Source organism: Staurois parvus, unplaced genomic scaffold, assembly GCF_062004578.1.
Source record: "Staurois parvus isolate SC_StPar_1 unplaced genomic scaffold, SC_StPar_1.0 ptg000293l, whole genome shotgun sequence".
Taxonomy (NCBI): domain Eukaryota; kingdom Metazoa; phylum Chordata; class Amphibia; order Anura; family Ranidae; genus Staurois; species Staurois parvus.
Genome location: NW_028318089.1, coordinates 3,545,418 through 3,562,143, shown reverse-complemented (window position 1 = coordinate 3,562,143; position 16,726 = coordinate 3,545,418). Strand labels below are relative to the sequence as shown.

The 16,726-nt window shown below is 42.0% G+C and overlaps 1 protein-coding gene across 1 annotated transcript in view; it reads right to left on the bottom strand.

The window, feature by feature from the left end:
• MGAT5B (alpha-1,6-mannosylglycoprotein 6-beta-N-acetylglucosaminyltransferase B) overlaps positions 1-16,726 on the bottom strand; it is a 199,742-nt gene that overhangs the window by 26,223 nt on the left and 156,793 nt on the right. Inside the window, exon 15 of the mRNA XM_089682674.1 lies at positions 6,801-6,917. Within this exon, the coding sequence (XP_089538800.1) occupies positions 6,801-6,917 (117 nt within the window). The remainder of the gene's footprint in view (positions 1-6,800; positions 6,918-16,726) is intronic.

The following is a 16,726-nucleotide window of genomic DNA, read 5'->3' as shown; positions in this document are numbered from 1 at the left end:
TATGTGTACATGGCTTTCCATGCCATGATCTTCTATAAAGCAATGACTATCATAACAACTCAAGACTTCAAGGAAACCTTGTACTCTTTAAAATTGAAAGGGCTAGTAAAGCTAAAGCTGGCTTTAGACATCCAAGGGTGGCTGGACATGGATGTTGTATCCAACTGTGCATACATGTCTTCTGGTGGACTTTCAGCATAAACTGTACCTCTAAGGTCACATGAACATTCCTGTATAGGAATGCGAGTGGCACTAATCATACACTGCTATAAGTCTGGACACCCAGTTATTTTAAAATAAACCTATGGCCAGGCTAAGGACATTCAAATATCTACGTGTTCTTATAAAGTTTACAAACAAGCCTTTCTGACCTCAATAGCTGCAAGCACTGTGCGGCTGTTCATCTTCAACCTTTACAGCAGAAGCACTAAAGTCATTCAAGTTGTTTTTTCCCAAAAGCTCACCATACACTGGTTCTATGTCTACATTAAAGATTAAAAATCTGTAAGGCTGCTGAGTCACTTCTGGGAAGGGGAAGCTGTGCAAAGAACAGAGGTATACCGCTCAGGCAAACAATCTACGACAAGTGCAGGCTCTGGCTCGCCACCACACACAATGCAACAGGAAGAAGGGTCAGCCGCACAATGGAGAACTGATTATTATAGTGTATTTATTGATCCATAGGACACACAAAACACCAGGACATGAATACAGAACTGCTAACGCGTTTCACATGATCTTGTGCTTAATCATAAAGGCTTAATCAGAGGGGAAGCTGTGCTGCTGAGAGAACAACTTTAGTGCTCCTGTTGGGGATTTTGAGGATGGATTGCTTCGCAGTGCTTGCAGCCACAGAGGTCAATGAAAGATTGATTTAAAGCTCCTTTACTAACTCAAATCAGAATTATGGTGTGTAGAAACAGTACCCCTTTAATGGTTCCCCCTTCACTGCAAAAGTTCAATAACTGTTTACATTAGGGGGATTATGAATAAGATTAATTACTTATTTTTTTCCTTACTACCCCAGCAACCATCACTCTCTTCTGCTGCTCCCTGCATGTGGACGTTCCCTTGGCATGCTTATGTACAGTGCAGAATCACTGATGATATCAGGTGATGGCAACCAATTGAGCAGCAAAGAGTAGTAACTGTGTAGCACCAGTCTTACAAGCAGAAGAAAGCCTGTAGATGCAAGGAATAAGGTATTTTCCTTACTTTTATTCCCTTAGACACAACTAGCATTTAAACCTTTGCAGTACAAAGAGACCCACTGTAAAGGTTCACTTTTCTCAAGCCCAAAGTTCAGCTTAAAAATCCTCTATATCAGTAGTGCTTAACCAAGTTGATATAAGGGGCCTCAAATGCAGCCTCTGACAACACTGCACATAATATGTAGAGCATGTAATGCTATAGAAAATGGTCAGAGACTGTGGACGTGATACAGAAGATGATTAGAGGCTGCAAACATGCTACAGAAGACAGTCAGAGACTGCAGCCATGTTGTCAGAGATCACTGCCATTATAGTCTCTTCAAAATGCTTCCACATCTGAACTCTCCACAGACCTGTTAAAAATTATCAGCAGCACCACTAATATTTTTCTTAGAAAAAAAAGGCAGAGGGAAAGAAAATACATGAAAAGAAAAAACAGAGACCAAAGGGAATGACAACAAAAAAGTAAGAATGTGTTAAAGAAAATAAACCAAACATTTTATTAACAGAAACCAATCTAATCAATATTTTTCCTCCACAGGTCCTGAGTGAGCGCCTTGGCAGGAAAAACACTGACTACAGGCTACTGGAGACCAAGATCCACAAAACAAGAACCAAATGGATGCATACAACTCTTGGGCTGCGGGTTGGGCACCATGGATCTATACAGACAATTATTATTATTATTATTATTATTATTATACAGTATTTATAAAGCGCCAATAGTTCGCTCAGCGCTGTACATTACAAAAACACATTTATAGACATAGCAAATCTAGAAATTTCAGGAACTCCAAACTTACTAAATAAAGGGCCAGTTTACTGTCCTTCAGACATTAGGAGGACCAGACTGTGGCTAGTGGGAGTAGAAAATGCCTCATTTTATTATGGGAGGAATAGTGCCCCATCATTGGTGTCAGCGGGAGGTATAGTGCCCCATCATTGATATCAGTTGGAGGAATAATGCCCCATCACTGGTATCGTTGGAAGACATAATGCCCCAACATTGTTATCAGTGGAAAGAATAGTGTTCCATTGTTTGTATCATTGGGAGGAATATTGCCCTATTGTTGGTGTCATTGGAAGGAATAGTGCCATATTGTTGGTGTCATTGGGAGGAATAGTGCGCCATCATTAGTATTAGTGGAAGGAATAGTGCCCCATTGTTGGTGTCTGTGGGAGGAATACTGCCGCATCTTTCCTATCAGTGGGAGAAATAATGCCCCATTGCTGGTATTAGTAGGAAGAATAATGCCCTGTTGGTGGAGTCAGTGGATGGAATGTTGCTCCACGGGCTGCATAACGGCAAGCAAAGGGCCGTATATGGCTCCCAGGCCACAGTTTGGAGACCACTGTGCTAGGGTATGTATTTGCTGTATTGACTGTGCAAAAGTTGAACTGTTTTTGTTGCCAAAATCCTTGTAATTCTGTTTAACTGGCCCTATGATTCAGATACCCCTACCACATAATAGTGTACAGTTGACACCACTATTTCCCACTTTCAGCATTTTCCAATGTACAGTCCATTTCATAGGCAAGAACAGCAAACTGAAACGCTGCAACAGAAACTACCCCGTAGTCATGGAGTATGGCAATGGTGGGCAAATCGCATGACTAGGTGAACAATATTAGATATCCTTAAGGTAAAACCGACCCACATACATGTATTTCAGTTGTCCATCTGGCCATTTTTTGGAGTTCTGCTTTAATTCCTTGAAACACTGCTACTTATAAATGCTGAACGGCTGCAAAATTAACTGAACAGTTAATCCTAGATAAGATTTAATGGTTTGAGTTGTGTTAATAAAATTATTATTTGGGGTTTAACATAGGCTGTGGGATTAGCCAGGAGAGATTATGGAAGTCTGAAAATGTAGTTATGAATACTTTATTAAACTATAAAGTTTATCAACTGTATTACTATCGGATATCAATTTCATACACTTCAGACACATATCAGGTGGTGACTGCCAATTTCTCATTTAGGATAATGTAACTGAACTGAAGAATAGCCCACCCTTACCTTCCTTCACCACACCCCCCGCAACCCATTCACCTAGCAGAGTTCCTGTGAAATCCCTAGAATTCTGTGTATGTGGGAACCTTTGACACTCTCAATCTCATCCTATAATGCAGCAATGTGGGCTGATCAGCCATTTCAAAGTGCTGCAATGTAACATTTGATCATAACATTTTGGGAAATCACAACAAAATTTACATAGCTCCTCATAATCCAGAAGGGTCCATCTCCAGCTAGGAGTATGGTGGAACAGGTAGGCTACAGGTATATATTTCAGTGTATACAGAGAGATTAGACTCACATACAGTGCCTTGAAAAAGTATTCATACCCCTTGAAATATTCCACATTTTGTCATGTTACAACCAAAAACGTAAATGTATTTTATTGGAATTTTATGTGATAGTCCAACACAAAGTGGCACATAAATGTGAAGTGGAAGGAAAATGATACATGTTTTTCAAACTTTTTTACAAATAAATATCTGAAAAAATGTGGCATGCATTTGTATTCAGCCCCCTGTACTCTGATACCCCTAACTAAAATGTAGTGGAACCAATTGCCTTCAGAAGTCACCTAATCAGCACCAGTGTGTTATTTAATCTCGGTATAAATACAGCTGTTCTGTAAAGTTGTGGATAAGTTTAAAGCAGGGTTAGGTTATAAAAAAAATATTACAAGCTTTGAACATCTTTGATTTGAATCTGTTCAATCCATCATCCGAAAATGGAAAGAGCATGGCACAACTGCAAACCTACCAAGACATGGCCGTCCACCTAAAGTGACAGGCTGGGCAAGGAGAGCAATGATCAGAGAAACGGCCAAGAGGCCCATGGTAACTCTGGAGGAGCTGCAGAGATCCACAGCTCAGGTAGGAGAATTTGTCCACAGGACAACTATTAGTCGTGCACTCCACAAATCTGGCCTTTATGGAAGAGTGGCAAGACGAAAGCCATTGTTGAAAGAAATCCATAAGAAGTCTTGCAGCTTGCCTAAGCTAGCTTTTGGCCTAAAAGCAAAACGCTATGTGCGGCGGAAAACTAACACTGCACATCACTCTGAACACACCATCCTTACTGTGAAACATGGTGGTGGCAGCATCGTGTTGTGGGGATGCTTTTCAAGGACAGGCAAGCTGTTAGAGCTGATGGAAAGATGGATGGAGCCAAATACAGGGAACTCTTAGAAGAAAACCTGCTAGAGTATGCAAAAGACTTGAGACTGGGGTGGAAGTTCACCTTCCAGCAGGACAACCACCCTAAAAATACAGACAGAGCTACAATGGAATGGTTTAGATCAAAACACATTCATGTGTTAAAATGGCCCAGTCAAAGTTCAGACCAAAATCAAATTGAGAATCTGTGGCAAGACTTGAAAATTGCTGTTCACAGACACTCTCCATCCAATCTGACAGAGCGTGAGCTATTTTGCAAAGAAGAAAATTTCACTCTCTAGATGTGCAAAGCTGGTAGAGACAAAAAAAAAAAGACTTGAAGCTGTAACTGCAGCGAAAGGGGGTCCTACAAAGTATTGACTTTGAATGCATGCCACACTTTTCAGATATTTATTTGTAAAAAATTGTAAAAACCATTTATCATTTTCCTTCATTTTCCAATTATGTGCCACTTTGTGTTGGTCTATCACATAAAATCCCAATAAAATAAATTTACATTTTTGGTTGTAACAAGACAAAATGTGGAAAATTTTAAGGGGTATAAATACTTTTTCAAGGCACTGTAGGTCAGTCCATATTGTGCACCTAACAAGGTATGTCTGCGGAATCAAGCTATACATTGCTTGTTCATTCTGTGTCTGCATCTCCAAGAGGTCACTTTATTAAAATGCACTAGATAAAATATCTACCACTTAATCATAGTCATGTGAAAAGTAAGTACAACTCATGGAGATTGTTGACTTTTCTAACACATCTGAACAAGCAAACATTAGATCTTTGTTTAAACAGTGCCTACAGATAAATGTGATTGTCTTGAATAAATGGTGCAATCTAAATGAACAAAAATGCACTGCATTTGCCATCTAACAGAAATACACTGACACCCACAACAGATTGACCGTAGTGAGGGAAACACACAGAATATGGCTTTCCCACACTGCATTCTTTTGTGAAAGGAACCTAATCCTCACATATCCAGGGTCTGGTGTCAGTGTTGGGACAAGGTGACAAGGTTATCTTGAGCCCAGGGCAAACATGCCAAATTACCCCCCCCCCCCCAAGATTTATAAGCATTATGAGTCAGCAAATCCCCCCCCCCAAAAAAAAAAAAATTGAGCACTAATCTGCATTGAGCACAAATTCTCTACTACTACTCTACTACTCCAAATTCCCCCTCCCTGCACAAATTATCCTCTCCCAATCCCCCATCCAAGCTTAATAGCCCGCCCCAATATTTCCTCTCCTTGCACTAATGCAGCCCAATCATCCCCACTAGCACAAATCCCCCTCCTTCAAACAAAAAAAAATTCCCCTCATAGTACAAGTCTCTTCTGCTCTCTACTATGTCACCTTTTCTAGCATATCCCTCCCCCCAAAATCCCTTCCTAGCACAAATGTTCTTCCCCCCTTCCAACACAAATCCCCCCAAATCACTACTCCTAGCACACTTCCCAAAATTTCCCATTATAGACCAACTCTTACCCCCTGCATTTCCACTCCCAACACAAATCCCCTTTCAGCAATCCCCACCCTCATGATACCACAATGACCAGGGCAGCCACCCCTTCTGCCCAACCGTGTCTGATGTTATCTTTCAAATGCATTTATTACAGGTACTTATACAGCATCGTCAATTTACGCAGCACTTTACACATATATATTGTACATTCACATCAGTCCATTACCCTCAAGGAGCTCAAAATCTTAGGTCCCTAACTCACATTCATACATACAAATACTACGACCAATTTGGACAGCATGTCTTTGGAGTGTGGGAGGAAACCAGAGTACCTAGAGGAAACCCACACTGGCACAGGGAGAACTTGCAAACTCCAGGCAGGTAGTGTCATTGTTGGGATTTGAACCAATGACCCTAGTGCTTCTAGATGGAAGTGCTAACCACTTAGCCACTGTGCTGCCCACAAATTGAAATCAATCATTCCAATGTAAAGAAAATAATCCACAAGGAGCATACATTTCAAACAACTACTAGCCAGGGGCGGACTGACCACTTGGAAACTCGGGCACTGCCCGAGGGCCCGGGGTCATTAGGGGGCCCCATGAGATGCCCCTGGTACCTTTTTCATAGGCTTTTTTGAGTTTGGGCAAGGACACAGGGGCCCCATGATCCCCTATTGCCCGAGGGCCCCATGAGTTGTCAGTCCGCCCCTGCTACTAGCCTATCCAGGACTGGCCAGCCCATTACATTTAACCCACATTCTGACCCTTTAATGTTAAAAGAAGTCTTCATGAACTCCAAAATGTTCTTGTTGGCTGTTCAATTAACTTTTGGGGGTTAAAGTGCATAAATCAATAATCAGAAAAAGTTTACCAATTTTTCTTTCAAATCTGATCTCACGGTTTCCTCTCAAAAGCTGCACATTGCCATCAATTTACCTTGCTTCTCATGATAGACTTGATGGCTGCCTCAAACTCTTGTGTGTTGTTGAAGTCCACTGTTATGACATGCGGCCGTCCAATAGTCATTTCCATGTACGGGTGTTGTGATGACACCTACAGAAGGGAATGTATGAAGACTTTTAATGGCCTTATGTTTTATATCAACAAAAGCTAATTCAGCAAAAAAGACTGAGTACAATGAAGACACAAATGTTGTTTTCCAATGTAACTTAACAAGAGAAAGCATTTTATTTGCCATATTTGATTTTGGGAACTACAATGGTCTTCCATTAGGACCAGCCACTGCTGGCCATTTTATAATATTTTAAAGCTTTGCTTACCGTTATTGTTCATATTAAGCATGCATTTACTTTTAAATATGTACCTATATGTACTTTTTTTGTACATACAGCAAAGGCTTTTAAAATTAGAAGTTAAAAATAATACAGGTATGCACACTTGCATCTTCTGGTTTCTCAATAGGTTTCCCATATGCTGTGTGGGAATAAGATTCTCTATGGCTTGGCTTTATCTCCACTAGCTGCACAGTACAGAGGTCATAGGCTTTCCACACCCCCCTCTTAGTAGGCCATTATGTTTCCAAATTTGCATTACTGCACAGAACAATGTGACTCCTTCCAAGTTTTGCCCTGAGTTCTACCTTCTTATTAATTAGACATCTCCAATTTGTAAAATAAATACCAAGTGACTGATGACAGTACGGGAGAGAGGGAAGATTGTAGGGGAGAGAACTGCCCTATTACATGCCTGATTCCTGGTAAAAAAAAAATTAAAATTGTTCCTACAGAGGACTTGCCATGAGAGAATGATTAAATTGCTTCCCTCAGATGGTAAGATTGCCTTCATCCCTCCTTCTAATATAGAGAGGTCAAGGAAAAAACTCAGCACAATGGAATATGAATAAAATATGTATGCAAAAGGTAATGCAGATATCCAAGTATGCACAGTTGCACTATTTTTAATTTAAAAGAGTTTGCATCGAAAGGGAGATAATTTGCTTTTACCGAAACATGTCATAACAGAAAATAAAGACTACCATTACTGACCATTCCATCTGAAAATGTTATTTGCCTGATATATCAAGATGACTATCTTGCTTTAGTACTTTAAGGGCTAGGTAACACTAGCATTATCCCTCTAAAGAGTGATCTGTGGGGTTTTAACCCCTAAAAACCTACACACCTTGCACGTGCTTGAGGGGCACTTGTAACACAGCCCCATTCCCGTTGAACGTGACAAGGGGGAAAATGTGTACCCCAATTTGCTGCCTCTGCAGCTTAAGGGGGAGTGTTTGGGGGCACTAAAATGATGGCTAAAACCATGTGTTTTTACCAACCACCAAGTACAAGTGTACAGAAGCCCTTAGTCATTGACCTTTAAAATATATACAGATTAGGATTTCTAAACTTTTGTTCTTATCTACATGCTTGTTCTGGTTCAACACCAAAGCAATTAGCATTTTCCAAAGGATATCAGCAAAGGTGGATCCCATATTTCACTCATAACAGGATTACTTTAAAATGTAACAGATGTAGACTCTGTGAAGAATCTGGAAGCCAAAAACACTGGCTCATACAGTAGATGTATTGAAGGGGGAAGGGAAGGAGGGAAGGGAAGGAAGGAGGGAAGGGGAGGGAAGGGAAGGAAAGGAAGGAGGGAAGGGAAGGAAAGGAAGGAGGGAAGGGAAGGGACGGAAAGGAAGGAGGGAAGGGAAGGGAAGGGAAGAAAAGGAAGGGAAGGGAAGGGAAGAAAGGAAGGAAGGAAGGAAGGAAGGAAGAGAGGGAAGGAAGGAAGAAGGGAAGGAAGGGGAGGAAGGAAGGGGAGGAAGGAAGGAAAGAAGGAAGGAAAGAAGGAAGGAAGGAAGGAAAAAAGGAAGGAAGGGAGGGAGGGCCACATTAGAGCTCCTTCTGATTGCTTGGCAGTCATGCTGAACCTTGAATACATCGCTGACCCTGAACAATCATGCAGCATGTAAAGTCCTTGAAAATATAGTTGTTCTGGATAATTCTGGGTGAAAATATTGACACCATTAGAACAGTATGAAACCAGTCAACTACAATTTTCAGAAATCATTAATGATAAGTCCTATATTTACAGTCAGGTCCATAAATATTGGGACATTGACACAATTCTAACATTTTTGGCTCTATACACCACCACAATGGATTTGAAATTAAACGAACAAGTGGTGCTTTAACTGCAGACTGCCAGCTTTAATTTGAGGGAATTTACATCAAAATCAGGTGAACGGTGTAGGAATTACAACAGTTTGCATATGTGCCTCCCACTTGTTAAGGGACCAAAAGTAATGGGACAATTGGCTTCTCAGCTGTTCCATGGCCAGGTGTGTGTTATTCCCTCATTATCCCAATTACAATGAGCAGACAAAAGGTCCAGAGTTTAATTCAAGTATGCTATTTGCATTTGGAATCTGTTGCTGTCAACTCTCAAGATGAGATCCAAAGAGCTGTCACTATCAGTGAAGCAAGCCAGCATTAGGCTGAAAAAACAAAACAAACCCATCAGAGAGATAGCAAAAACAGTAGGTGTGGCCAAAACAACTGTTTGGAACATTCTTAAAAAGAAGGAACGCAACGGTGAGCTCAGCAACACCAAAAGACCCGGAAGACCACGGAAAACAACTGTGGTGGATGACCGAAGAATTCTTTCCCTGGTGAAGAAAACACCCTTCACAACAGTTGGCCAGATCAAGAACACTCTCCAGGAGGTAGGTGTATGTGTGTCAAAGTCAATAATCAAGAGAAGACTTCACCAGAGTGAATACAGAGGGTTCATCACAAGATGTAAACCATTGGTGAGCCTCAAAAACAGGAAGGCCAGATTAGAGTTTGCCAAATGACATCTAAAAAAGCCTTCACAGTTCTGGAACAACATCCTATGGACAGATGAGACCAAGATCAACTTGTACCAGAGTGATGGGAAGAGAAGAGTATGGAGAAGGAAAGGAACTGCTCATGATCCTAAGCATACCACCTCATCAGTGAAGCATGGTGGTGGTAGTGTCATGGCGTGGGCATGTATGGCTGCCAATGGAACTGGTTCTCTTGTATTTATTGATGATGTGACTGCTGACAGAAGCAGCAGCATGAATTCTGAAGTGTTTTGGGCAATATTATCTGCTCATATTCAGCCAAATGCTTCAGAACTCATTGGATGCCGCTTCACAGTGCAGATGGACAATGACCCAAAGCATACTGCAAAAGCAACCAAAGAGCTTTTTAAGGGAAATAAGTGGAATGTTATGCAATGGCCAAGTCAATCACCTGACCTGAATCCGATTGAGCATGCATTTCACTTGCTGAAGACAAAACTGAAGGGAAAATGCCCCAAGAACAAGCAGGAACTGAAGACAGTTGCAGTAGAGGCCTGGCAGAGCATCACCAGGGATGAAACCCAGCGTCTGGTGATGTCTATGCGTTCCAGACTTCAGGCTGTAATTGACTGCAAAAGATTTGCAACCAAGTATTAAAAAGTGAAAGTTTGATTTATGATTATTATTCTGTCCCATTACTTTTGGTCCCGTAACAAGTGGGAGGCACATATGCAAACTGTTGTAATTCCTACACCGTTCACATGATTTGGATGTAAATACCCTCAAATTAAAGCTGACAGTCTGCAGTTAAAGCACATCTTGTTCATTTCATTTCAAATCCATTGTGGTGGTGTATAGAGCCAAAAATTTTAGAATTGTGTAGATGTCCCAATATTTATGGACCTGACTGTATCTAATGATAGACAATACTATACTGTACAATAGTTAAAAAACACCATTTCTTTCAATATCTGCCATCTGCAAAAAAAAAAAAAAGACTTGACTTCAACACCTAGCAGCACAATACAAGAGATGTTTAAAACCTTTTGAAGTGAACCTGCAGAGTGTCCATGCTACCTCCTCAGCAGCTTATACTCACCTTTTGTATCCCGCTTGGCTCAGTCACCTGAAGAAAACATAGGACTATCCCATGTGACAGTGCTGGACCAATCACCAAGCACCAAAACTGTCACATGCTCTTCAATGCCCTGCTGTAACAGATTTTCTTTGCTCCCAGTAGCTAATGGAGACTTCTGGCTGACCATGCCTAAAGTCTAGGGTTGCCACCTCACCCCTTTAAAACTAAATACATATTAATGACACAGGTTCTTAGGCTAATTTATTGCAGATAAGGCACTAAGTGAATTTAATTACCACCTTAATAAGCCACAGAACCTGTGTCATTAATATGTGTTTGGTTTTAAAGGGATGAGGTGGCAGCCCTACAAAAGTCAGCCATAGATGGATCGAATTTCGGGCTGGTTCAGCAGGGACCGGCCAAGATTTGATCCATATATGGGCAGGCTGGTTGTACTGAAGTCAATCCATCGATCGATTTCAGTACAACTAGCCTGTTGGATTTTTTTCATGTGATCACTGTCGGCAACTATACTGTAGCTATAGGGTTGATTTACTAGAGGCAAATAGACTGTCCACTTTGCAAATGCAGTTCCCCAGAGCTTAGTAAATGTGGTAAACCTCATGCGGAGGCAAGAATGTTTTTTTTCATTGTCCTTGCACCTGACTGGGTTTTCTTTGTAAATATAATGTGGTAAATATTTACTTTATAAAGGAAAATTAGTGCAACTGTACTTGCAAAATGCACAGTCTATTTGCCTTTAGTATATCCTCCCCATTGTGTTCTTCTGGCAGGGAAGGCTTCCCGCTGGCAGAACACAATTGCGTTGTAGGATGATGGGGGAGTCAGTGTTGATGGGGGAAATGAGCAATTTTCTTTCCTTCCACTTGCGGTGGAAACAAAATCGCATGATCTATGGGGGCTGCTTTAAAGTGACCTTTTTACTTTGCCCTGCACGACCATTATCTTTTATTGGGTGACAGAACAACAAAGCTATTCTCTAAATATTCTACCCATTAATTTAACAAACTACCAGGAGGAATAATGTGCTGCACGCAGTAAATTTTTCCAGCATGTGATCTGCCAAGAGCCTGTCAGGTATTCCCATTAAAATACAGAAAAAAAGTTAATTAAAAAACAGAAATGGTGCACAGAGCTCTCTTGTGACATCTTTCCGCATGACACAGATATTCAGAATATGTTCATTCCCAACATTTCTGTCTTATATTCACACCGCCCCATTGATATTTTTACCCTTTCTATTTTCAGTAGTCCTAATTTTGGTGATAACATCAGCACACACGTGTATGAATCCCACTCTGATTCTGACAGTCAGTGACAGACACCTCCATTCATCAGAACACAGCGAGGAATCTTCCTTAATTAATGAAGGTAATTATGTTTTTTTACCAGGCGGCTATGATTAATTCCCCGAGGTTTGCTGCGCGGCGCACAACGTTCTACGTGTGTTTAAATCAATATAAGCCTTTTCAATTTGTGATGGTGTAAAAAGCATTACCAGTGCAGAAAGCTCTACTGCTGAAAGTAATGGTCCGATTAATACCTGTGGTCCTTTCAAAGGTAAATGGAAGTTTACCCACTCTTCCCTGTTTGTAATGTGTTAATGAAAGTGTTAAAGGAGGTTTGCCATGTACTGTATAATAAGGATTGCCTCCAACTGATCAGAGCATACCCGTGAATACCAATAAATAAAGTGGGATCAAAATCCCCCAATGGAATAGACTACTGAGCAGGGCAGTGCCACTACTGCTTGTTGAATTGTAACAATGTGTTATCACATAGCTTTTTATTAAAGGATAAGTTCCCCCTTTTAGACAAAAATAATAAATGCACATTTTTTTGCAGGTAAAAAATGTTCCCTTTTTCTATTTTTGTCCAAAGAAGCCTGGAAAGCATGGCACTAGTGATCAGTAGATCGCTGATGCCATGTAGGTCTCCTGCAGACCTGTCAGAATATTTTCTTGCTGCACGGGATGTATGGGCAAGCAGATATTCTGATAGGAAGCTTCAATGAACTACCACGGAGCTCTACTGCGCCGTGGTAGTTCATTGACAACTACAAGCTCACAGCCGCTAAGGCTGTTAGGACATGCAGTTCATTCATTCACAGACGTGCTGTTTTCAAATTTGACAGATAGTACAGGGAGACTTCTCCCTGTACTATCTGTCAGAGGGAGGACGGGTGGCGGGAGGTGGCTGCGGTTATGGGAACATGTTACATGTTCCAGCCTAAAAACGGGTGGAACATATAACATGTTTCCAAAGGTGAACTTATCCTTTAAGACTAAGATACACTGGCGATTGTATCTCTTATCTACTGAGAGATTTACCTGCTTTTTGACAGTTTTTTTTTAACCTGCAGTGGCATGCAAATTTAAACACCTAATTGTACAAAAAAAAAGTGCATGTGAAAAACACACACAAAAAGTGCACTTAAGGGTGTGTCTCTAGTCCACACCACTGAGAGGTAAGACTCTACCCTGAACCCCAGGATGCAAGGCTCCTGACAGGAGCAAGGCTCAACATGGTCCACCTAGCCAAAAGGCCAGGCGGACCCCTCTCCTAATAGTCAGCTGAAACTGACCATCAAGTACTAGGTGAGGGGCTCTCCCAAAGAGAGCACCCCCTCTCCCCCGTTCAGGGGAGGAAGGAACCTGCTGGCCACACATCCTCCCCCTAGACTTACATACCCCATCACAGTGAGAAAAAAACACAGACAAAAGTGTAAAGTGACAAAATGTGAGCGAAAAATAAAATAAATAAATAGTGCCTGTGCTGGTGTACTGGCTAGGCCTTGCGGCCTGGTAGCAAAAATTGCCAAAAGACCTAGCCCACGTAGGCACAATGCAAAAAAACTCAGGTAACTTTGTGCCTGTAAGTGTTACTAAGAGCACCCCTGGGGCACCCTGGGGCAATTAACTCCCAAGGGGTACAGACACAGTGGGTTCTCTGCACTTGATGTTAGCCAAAAGGCCGATAAGCAATTGCCAGGTTGTTCATAATTATCTCATTAGCACCACACTGGTTTTGGGTCCCTCAGCATCCCCTCTGTACAGGTGGGGGATGTTACAGCTCCTTCTCTCCTTTCGGCGCCCAGGGAGAGCTTGTACTGCCTGGTGGTCTGGCCCTGTTTTTTCTTTGCAGAATCTGGTGCTGCTGGTCTCTGCTTGTTGGCCTGGCAGTGCCATGTTTCTGGTGGCCAGAGAAATGTCCTCAGCCACATCTGGCAGTGTTTACATTGTTTCTGGAAGGGGCAGGACTTGCAGGTTGTCAATTCTGACAACAAAGACACAGGGGAGGAGGAAGGACCCAGCTGGTGCCTATTTCCAGTTCCAGTCTGGCGCCTTAACATCTCAGGACTACAGAACCAGCATTTAAGCCACACTTTTTTGCTGAAGGCTCTACATGATGGCAGAAACAGGAACCTTGACAGCGGTAGGGACAGGTGCTTTCAGCAACAAAGCCCAGGTAGGGATACAGTGTTGGTGTCTCTCTATGTCAGGCTTTCTTGTGTTTTTTTCACTCCTGGTGGCTGGGGCCTATCTGGGCACTGGGATTAGGCATGCAATATAATTAGGCACTGGAATTTGGCATATTTTTCAGTGCTCCTGTGTTTGTGGCAATTTGGGGACTATGGTACTTGTGGATCAGGGCCTCAGCTGGAGTTCCTTCTTTTTGTTTTCAGTTTAAGATCTCTGATAAAGATCAGGCCTCTGGGAAGCAGAAGTGCCCCTCATGCCCCTTAAAACTGGAGATTCTTGAAAAAAGCCATTGTGCGAAGGCTGTATTTCTCTCCTTGTTAAGGAAGAATCTTCGGCTGTTTGTAATGACCTAATAACCTAAGTCTAAAATGAGATCTGTGCCATTTTCCACTCCTTTCGCAGCATGCTATAGTGTATTCCCACCCCTCAAGCTTTTAGTTTTATAGAAGCTACGCCTCTATTAGTGCAGAGCCTGGGGGATCTTTCATGTAGGAAGTCCCCCTCCATCTCTCTCTGGGAATCTGATGAAGAGGAGGAGGAAGGTGTTTTTCAGACTCTAAATACAACCTAACTCATGAAGAAGTAGATGATTTTCTAAAAGAGGTGTATACCACAGTTTTCATTCAAAAAGAGAAAACAAAATTATCCTTACACAACGGTATGTACTTAGGTCTAGGACGGTTGTTTCCAGTTCATCCTCTTATTTATGAAAAGGGAATGACAGGAACGGGATAGAAAACTTTTTTCTCAAAATCCTCATAGGAGGAGATTCACGTTTGAGGAAGACTCAGCTATTTGGAATAACATGCCTAAACTAGATGCATTTTTTGCCCAGGTCTCCAAAAGTACAGATCTAGCTTTCGAAGACAAGGTCAACCAGACAGGCCATGGACAAGAGAATGGATCTACTGTTTATAAGATCCTGGTAGTTCATTATGTGGAATCTGAAGCGAGCTATGGCAACTATCTGAATTGTTAGAAACCGGTGACCAGACTATTAATTTCAACAACAAACTTCTCATAAGATTATATTGCATTCAACACATTTTATGCATGTTTATCACTTGTAAAAGTCTCCATTATATAGACCAGCCTTTCTCAACCAGGGTGCCCAGGCACCCTGGGATGCCTTCAGGTTTCTTCAGGGGTGCCTTAGCAAAATGCCCAAAAAATTTATACAAGCCAGCAGGTGGATCAGCCATAAATTTTCATTGTGCACTTTTATGACCTTCTAGCTGCCAGCATCCTAACAACCAATGACATCATCAGGTAATAATGAGGACGTCGGGTGCATGCACATCATCCTTGTTTGGCCCTCCCCTGCCCCTCTCCATCAGCACTGGGGTTGCAATAGCAGAGTGAGGGAGAGAAAATGAGAGAGACACACTGGAATACTACTCAGTACCAGTGTGCAAAGGTGTATTTGCTTTGGAAGAATAAATCACCTCTAACATTGCGTGTACTGGATGGGTGTAGAATAGTTTTTTTACATTTTAGAATGGGGTGCCTTAATATTGTGCAGAATTTTAAAGAGTGCCTTGAGATTATCCATAATTTTAAAGGGTTCCTTGACTGAAAAAAGGTTGAGAAACACTGATACAGATATCCAAAAGCCCACCACCATCTTGGATGCATAGTTAGCAGCTGCAGGAGACTCAGAACTGTCTATCAAGTAATATTCTACAGCAGCTTTTCTCAACCAGGGTTCCGTGGAACATTAAGGTTCCTCCAGATGTTGCTAGAGTTCCTTGGGCTGTGGCTGGTTGATCTTCCATTTGATGCACAGTTCCAGGACCAACACCACTTGGTAGAACTAGCTGAAGGACACTAATGATTCATTTAGCTGTCTGTAACAGTGACCACTGCTGTAAGGGGGTATTCTTTCCAATGCCAACGAATGTAAGGAGCAATTTTCCCACTGACTCCTAATGAATTGGTTCCTCTGGGGTAAAAAGGTTGAGAAAGGCTGCTCTATTGTATTCGCTTCTTTCCCAGTAGTCACAAAAAAGTTAATGTGGGGAGGCCGACTGACCATTTGGAAACTCGGGCACTGCCCGAGGGCCTGGGGTCAGTTGGGGGACCCATGAGATGCCCCTGGTACCTTTTTCATAGGCTTTTTTGAGTTTGGGCAAGGACACATGGGCCCCATGATCCCCTGTTGCCCGGGGGCCCCATGAGTTGTCAGTCCGCCCCTGGTGGGGAGGTGAACGGAGGGATGGATTTATAGAGCCAGTACGTAGACACTCTTAGAAGGGGAGAGGGCTATCACATGCGCACAGGAAGGGGGCTGTGCTAAAAATATGACTCCTGAAGAAAGTCAAATTTGCTAGCACATTCAGGGGCACATTATAATTGAATAAAAAAATGTTTTGTGAAAAGTAAAACACTGCAAGCAAGTAATAGCTGATCTTGTGCTTGTGTGCGTGTTTAGTTGGGGCAGGGTTTTTTGTTTAAGTGCACTGAAACGTAGGTTACTGCCATCACGAAG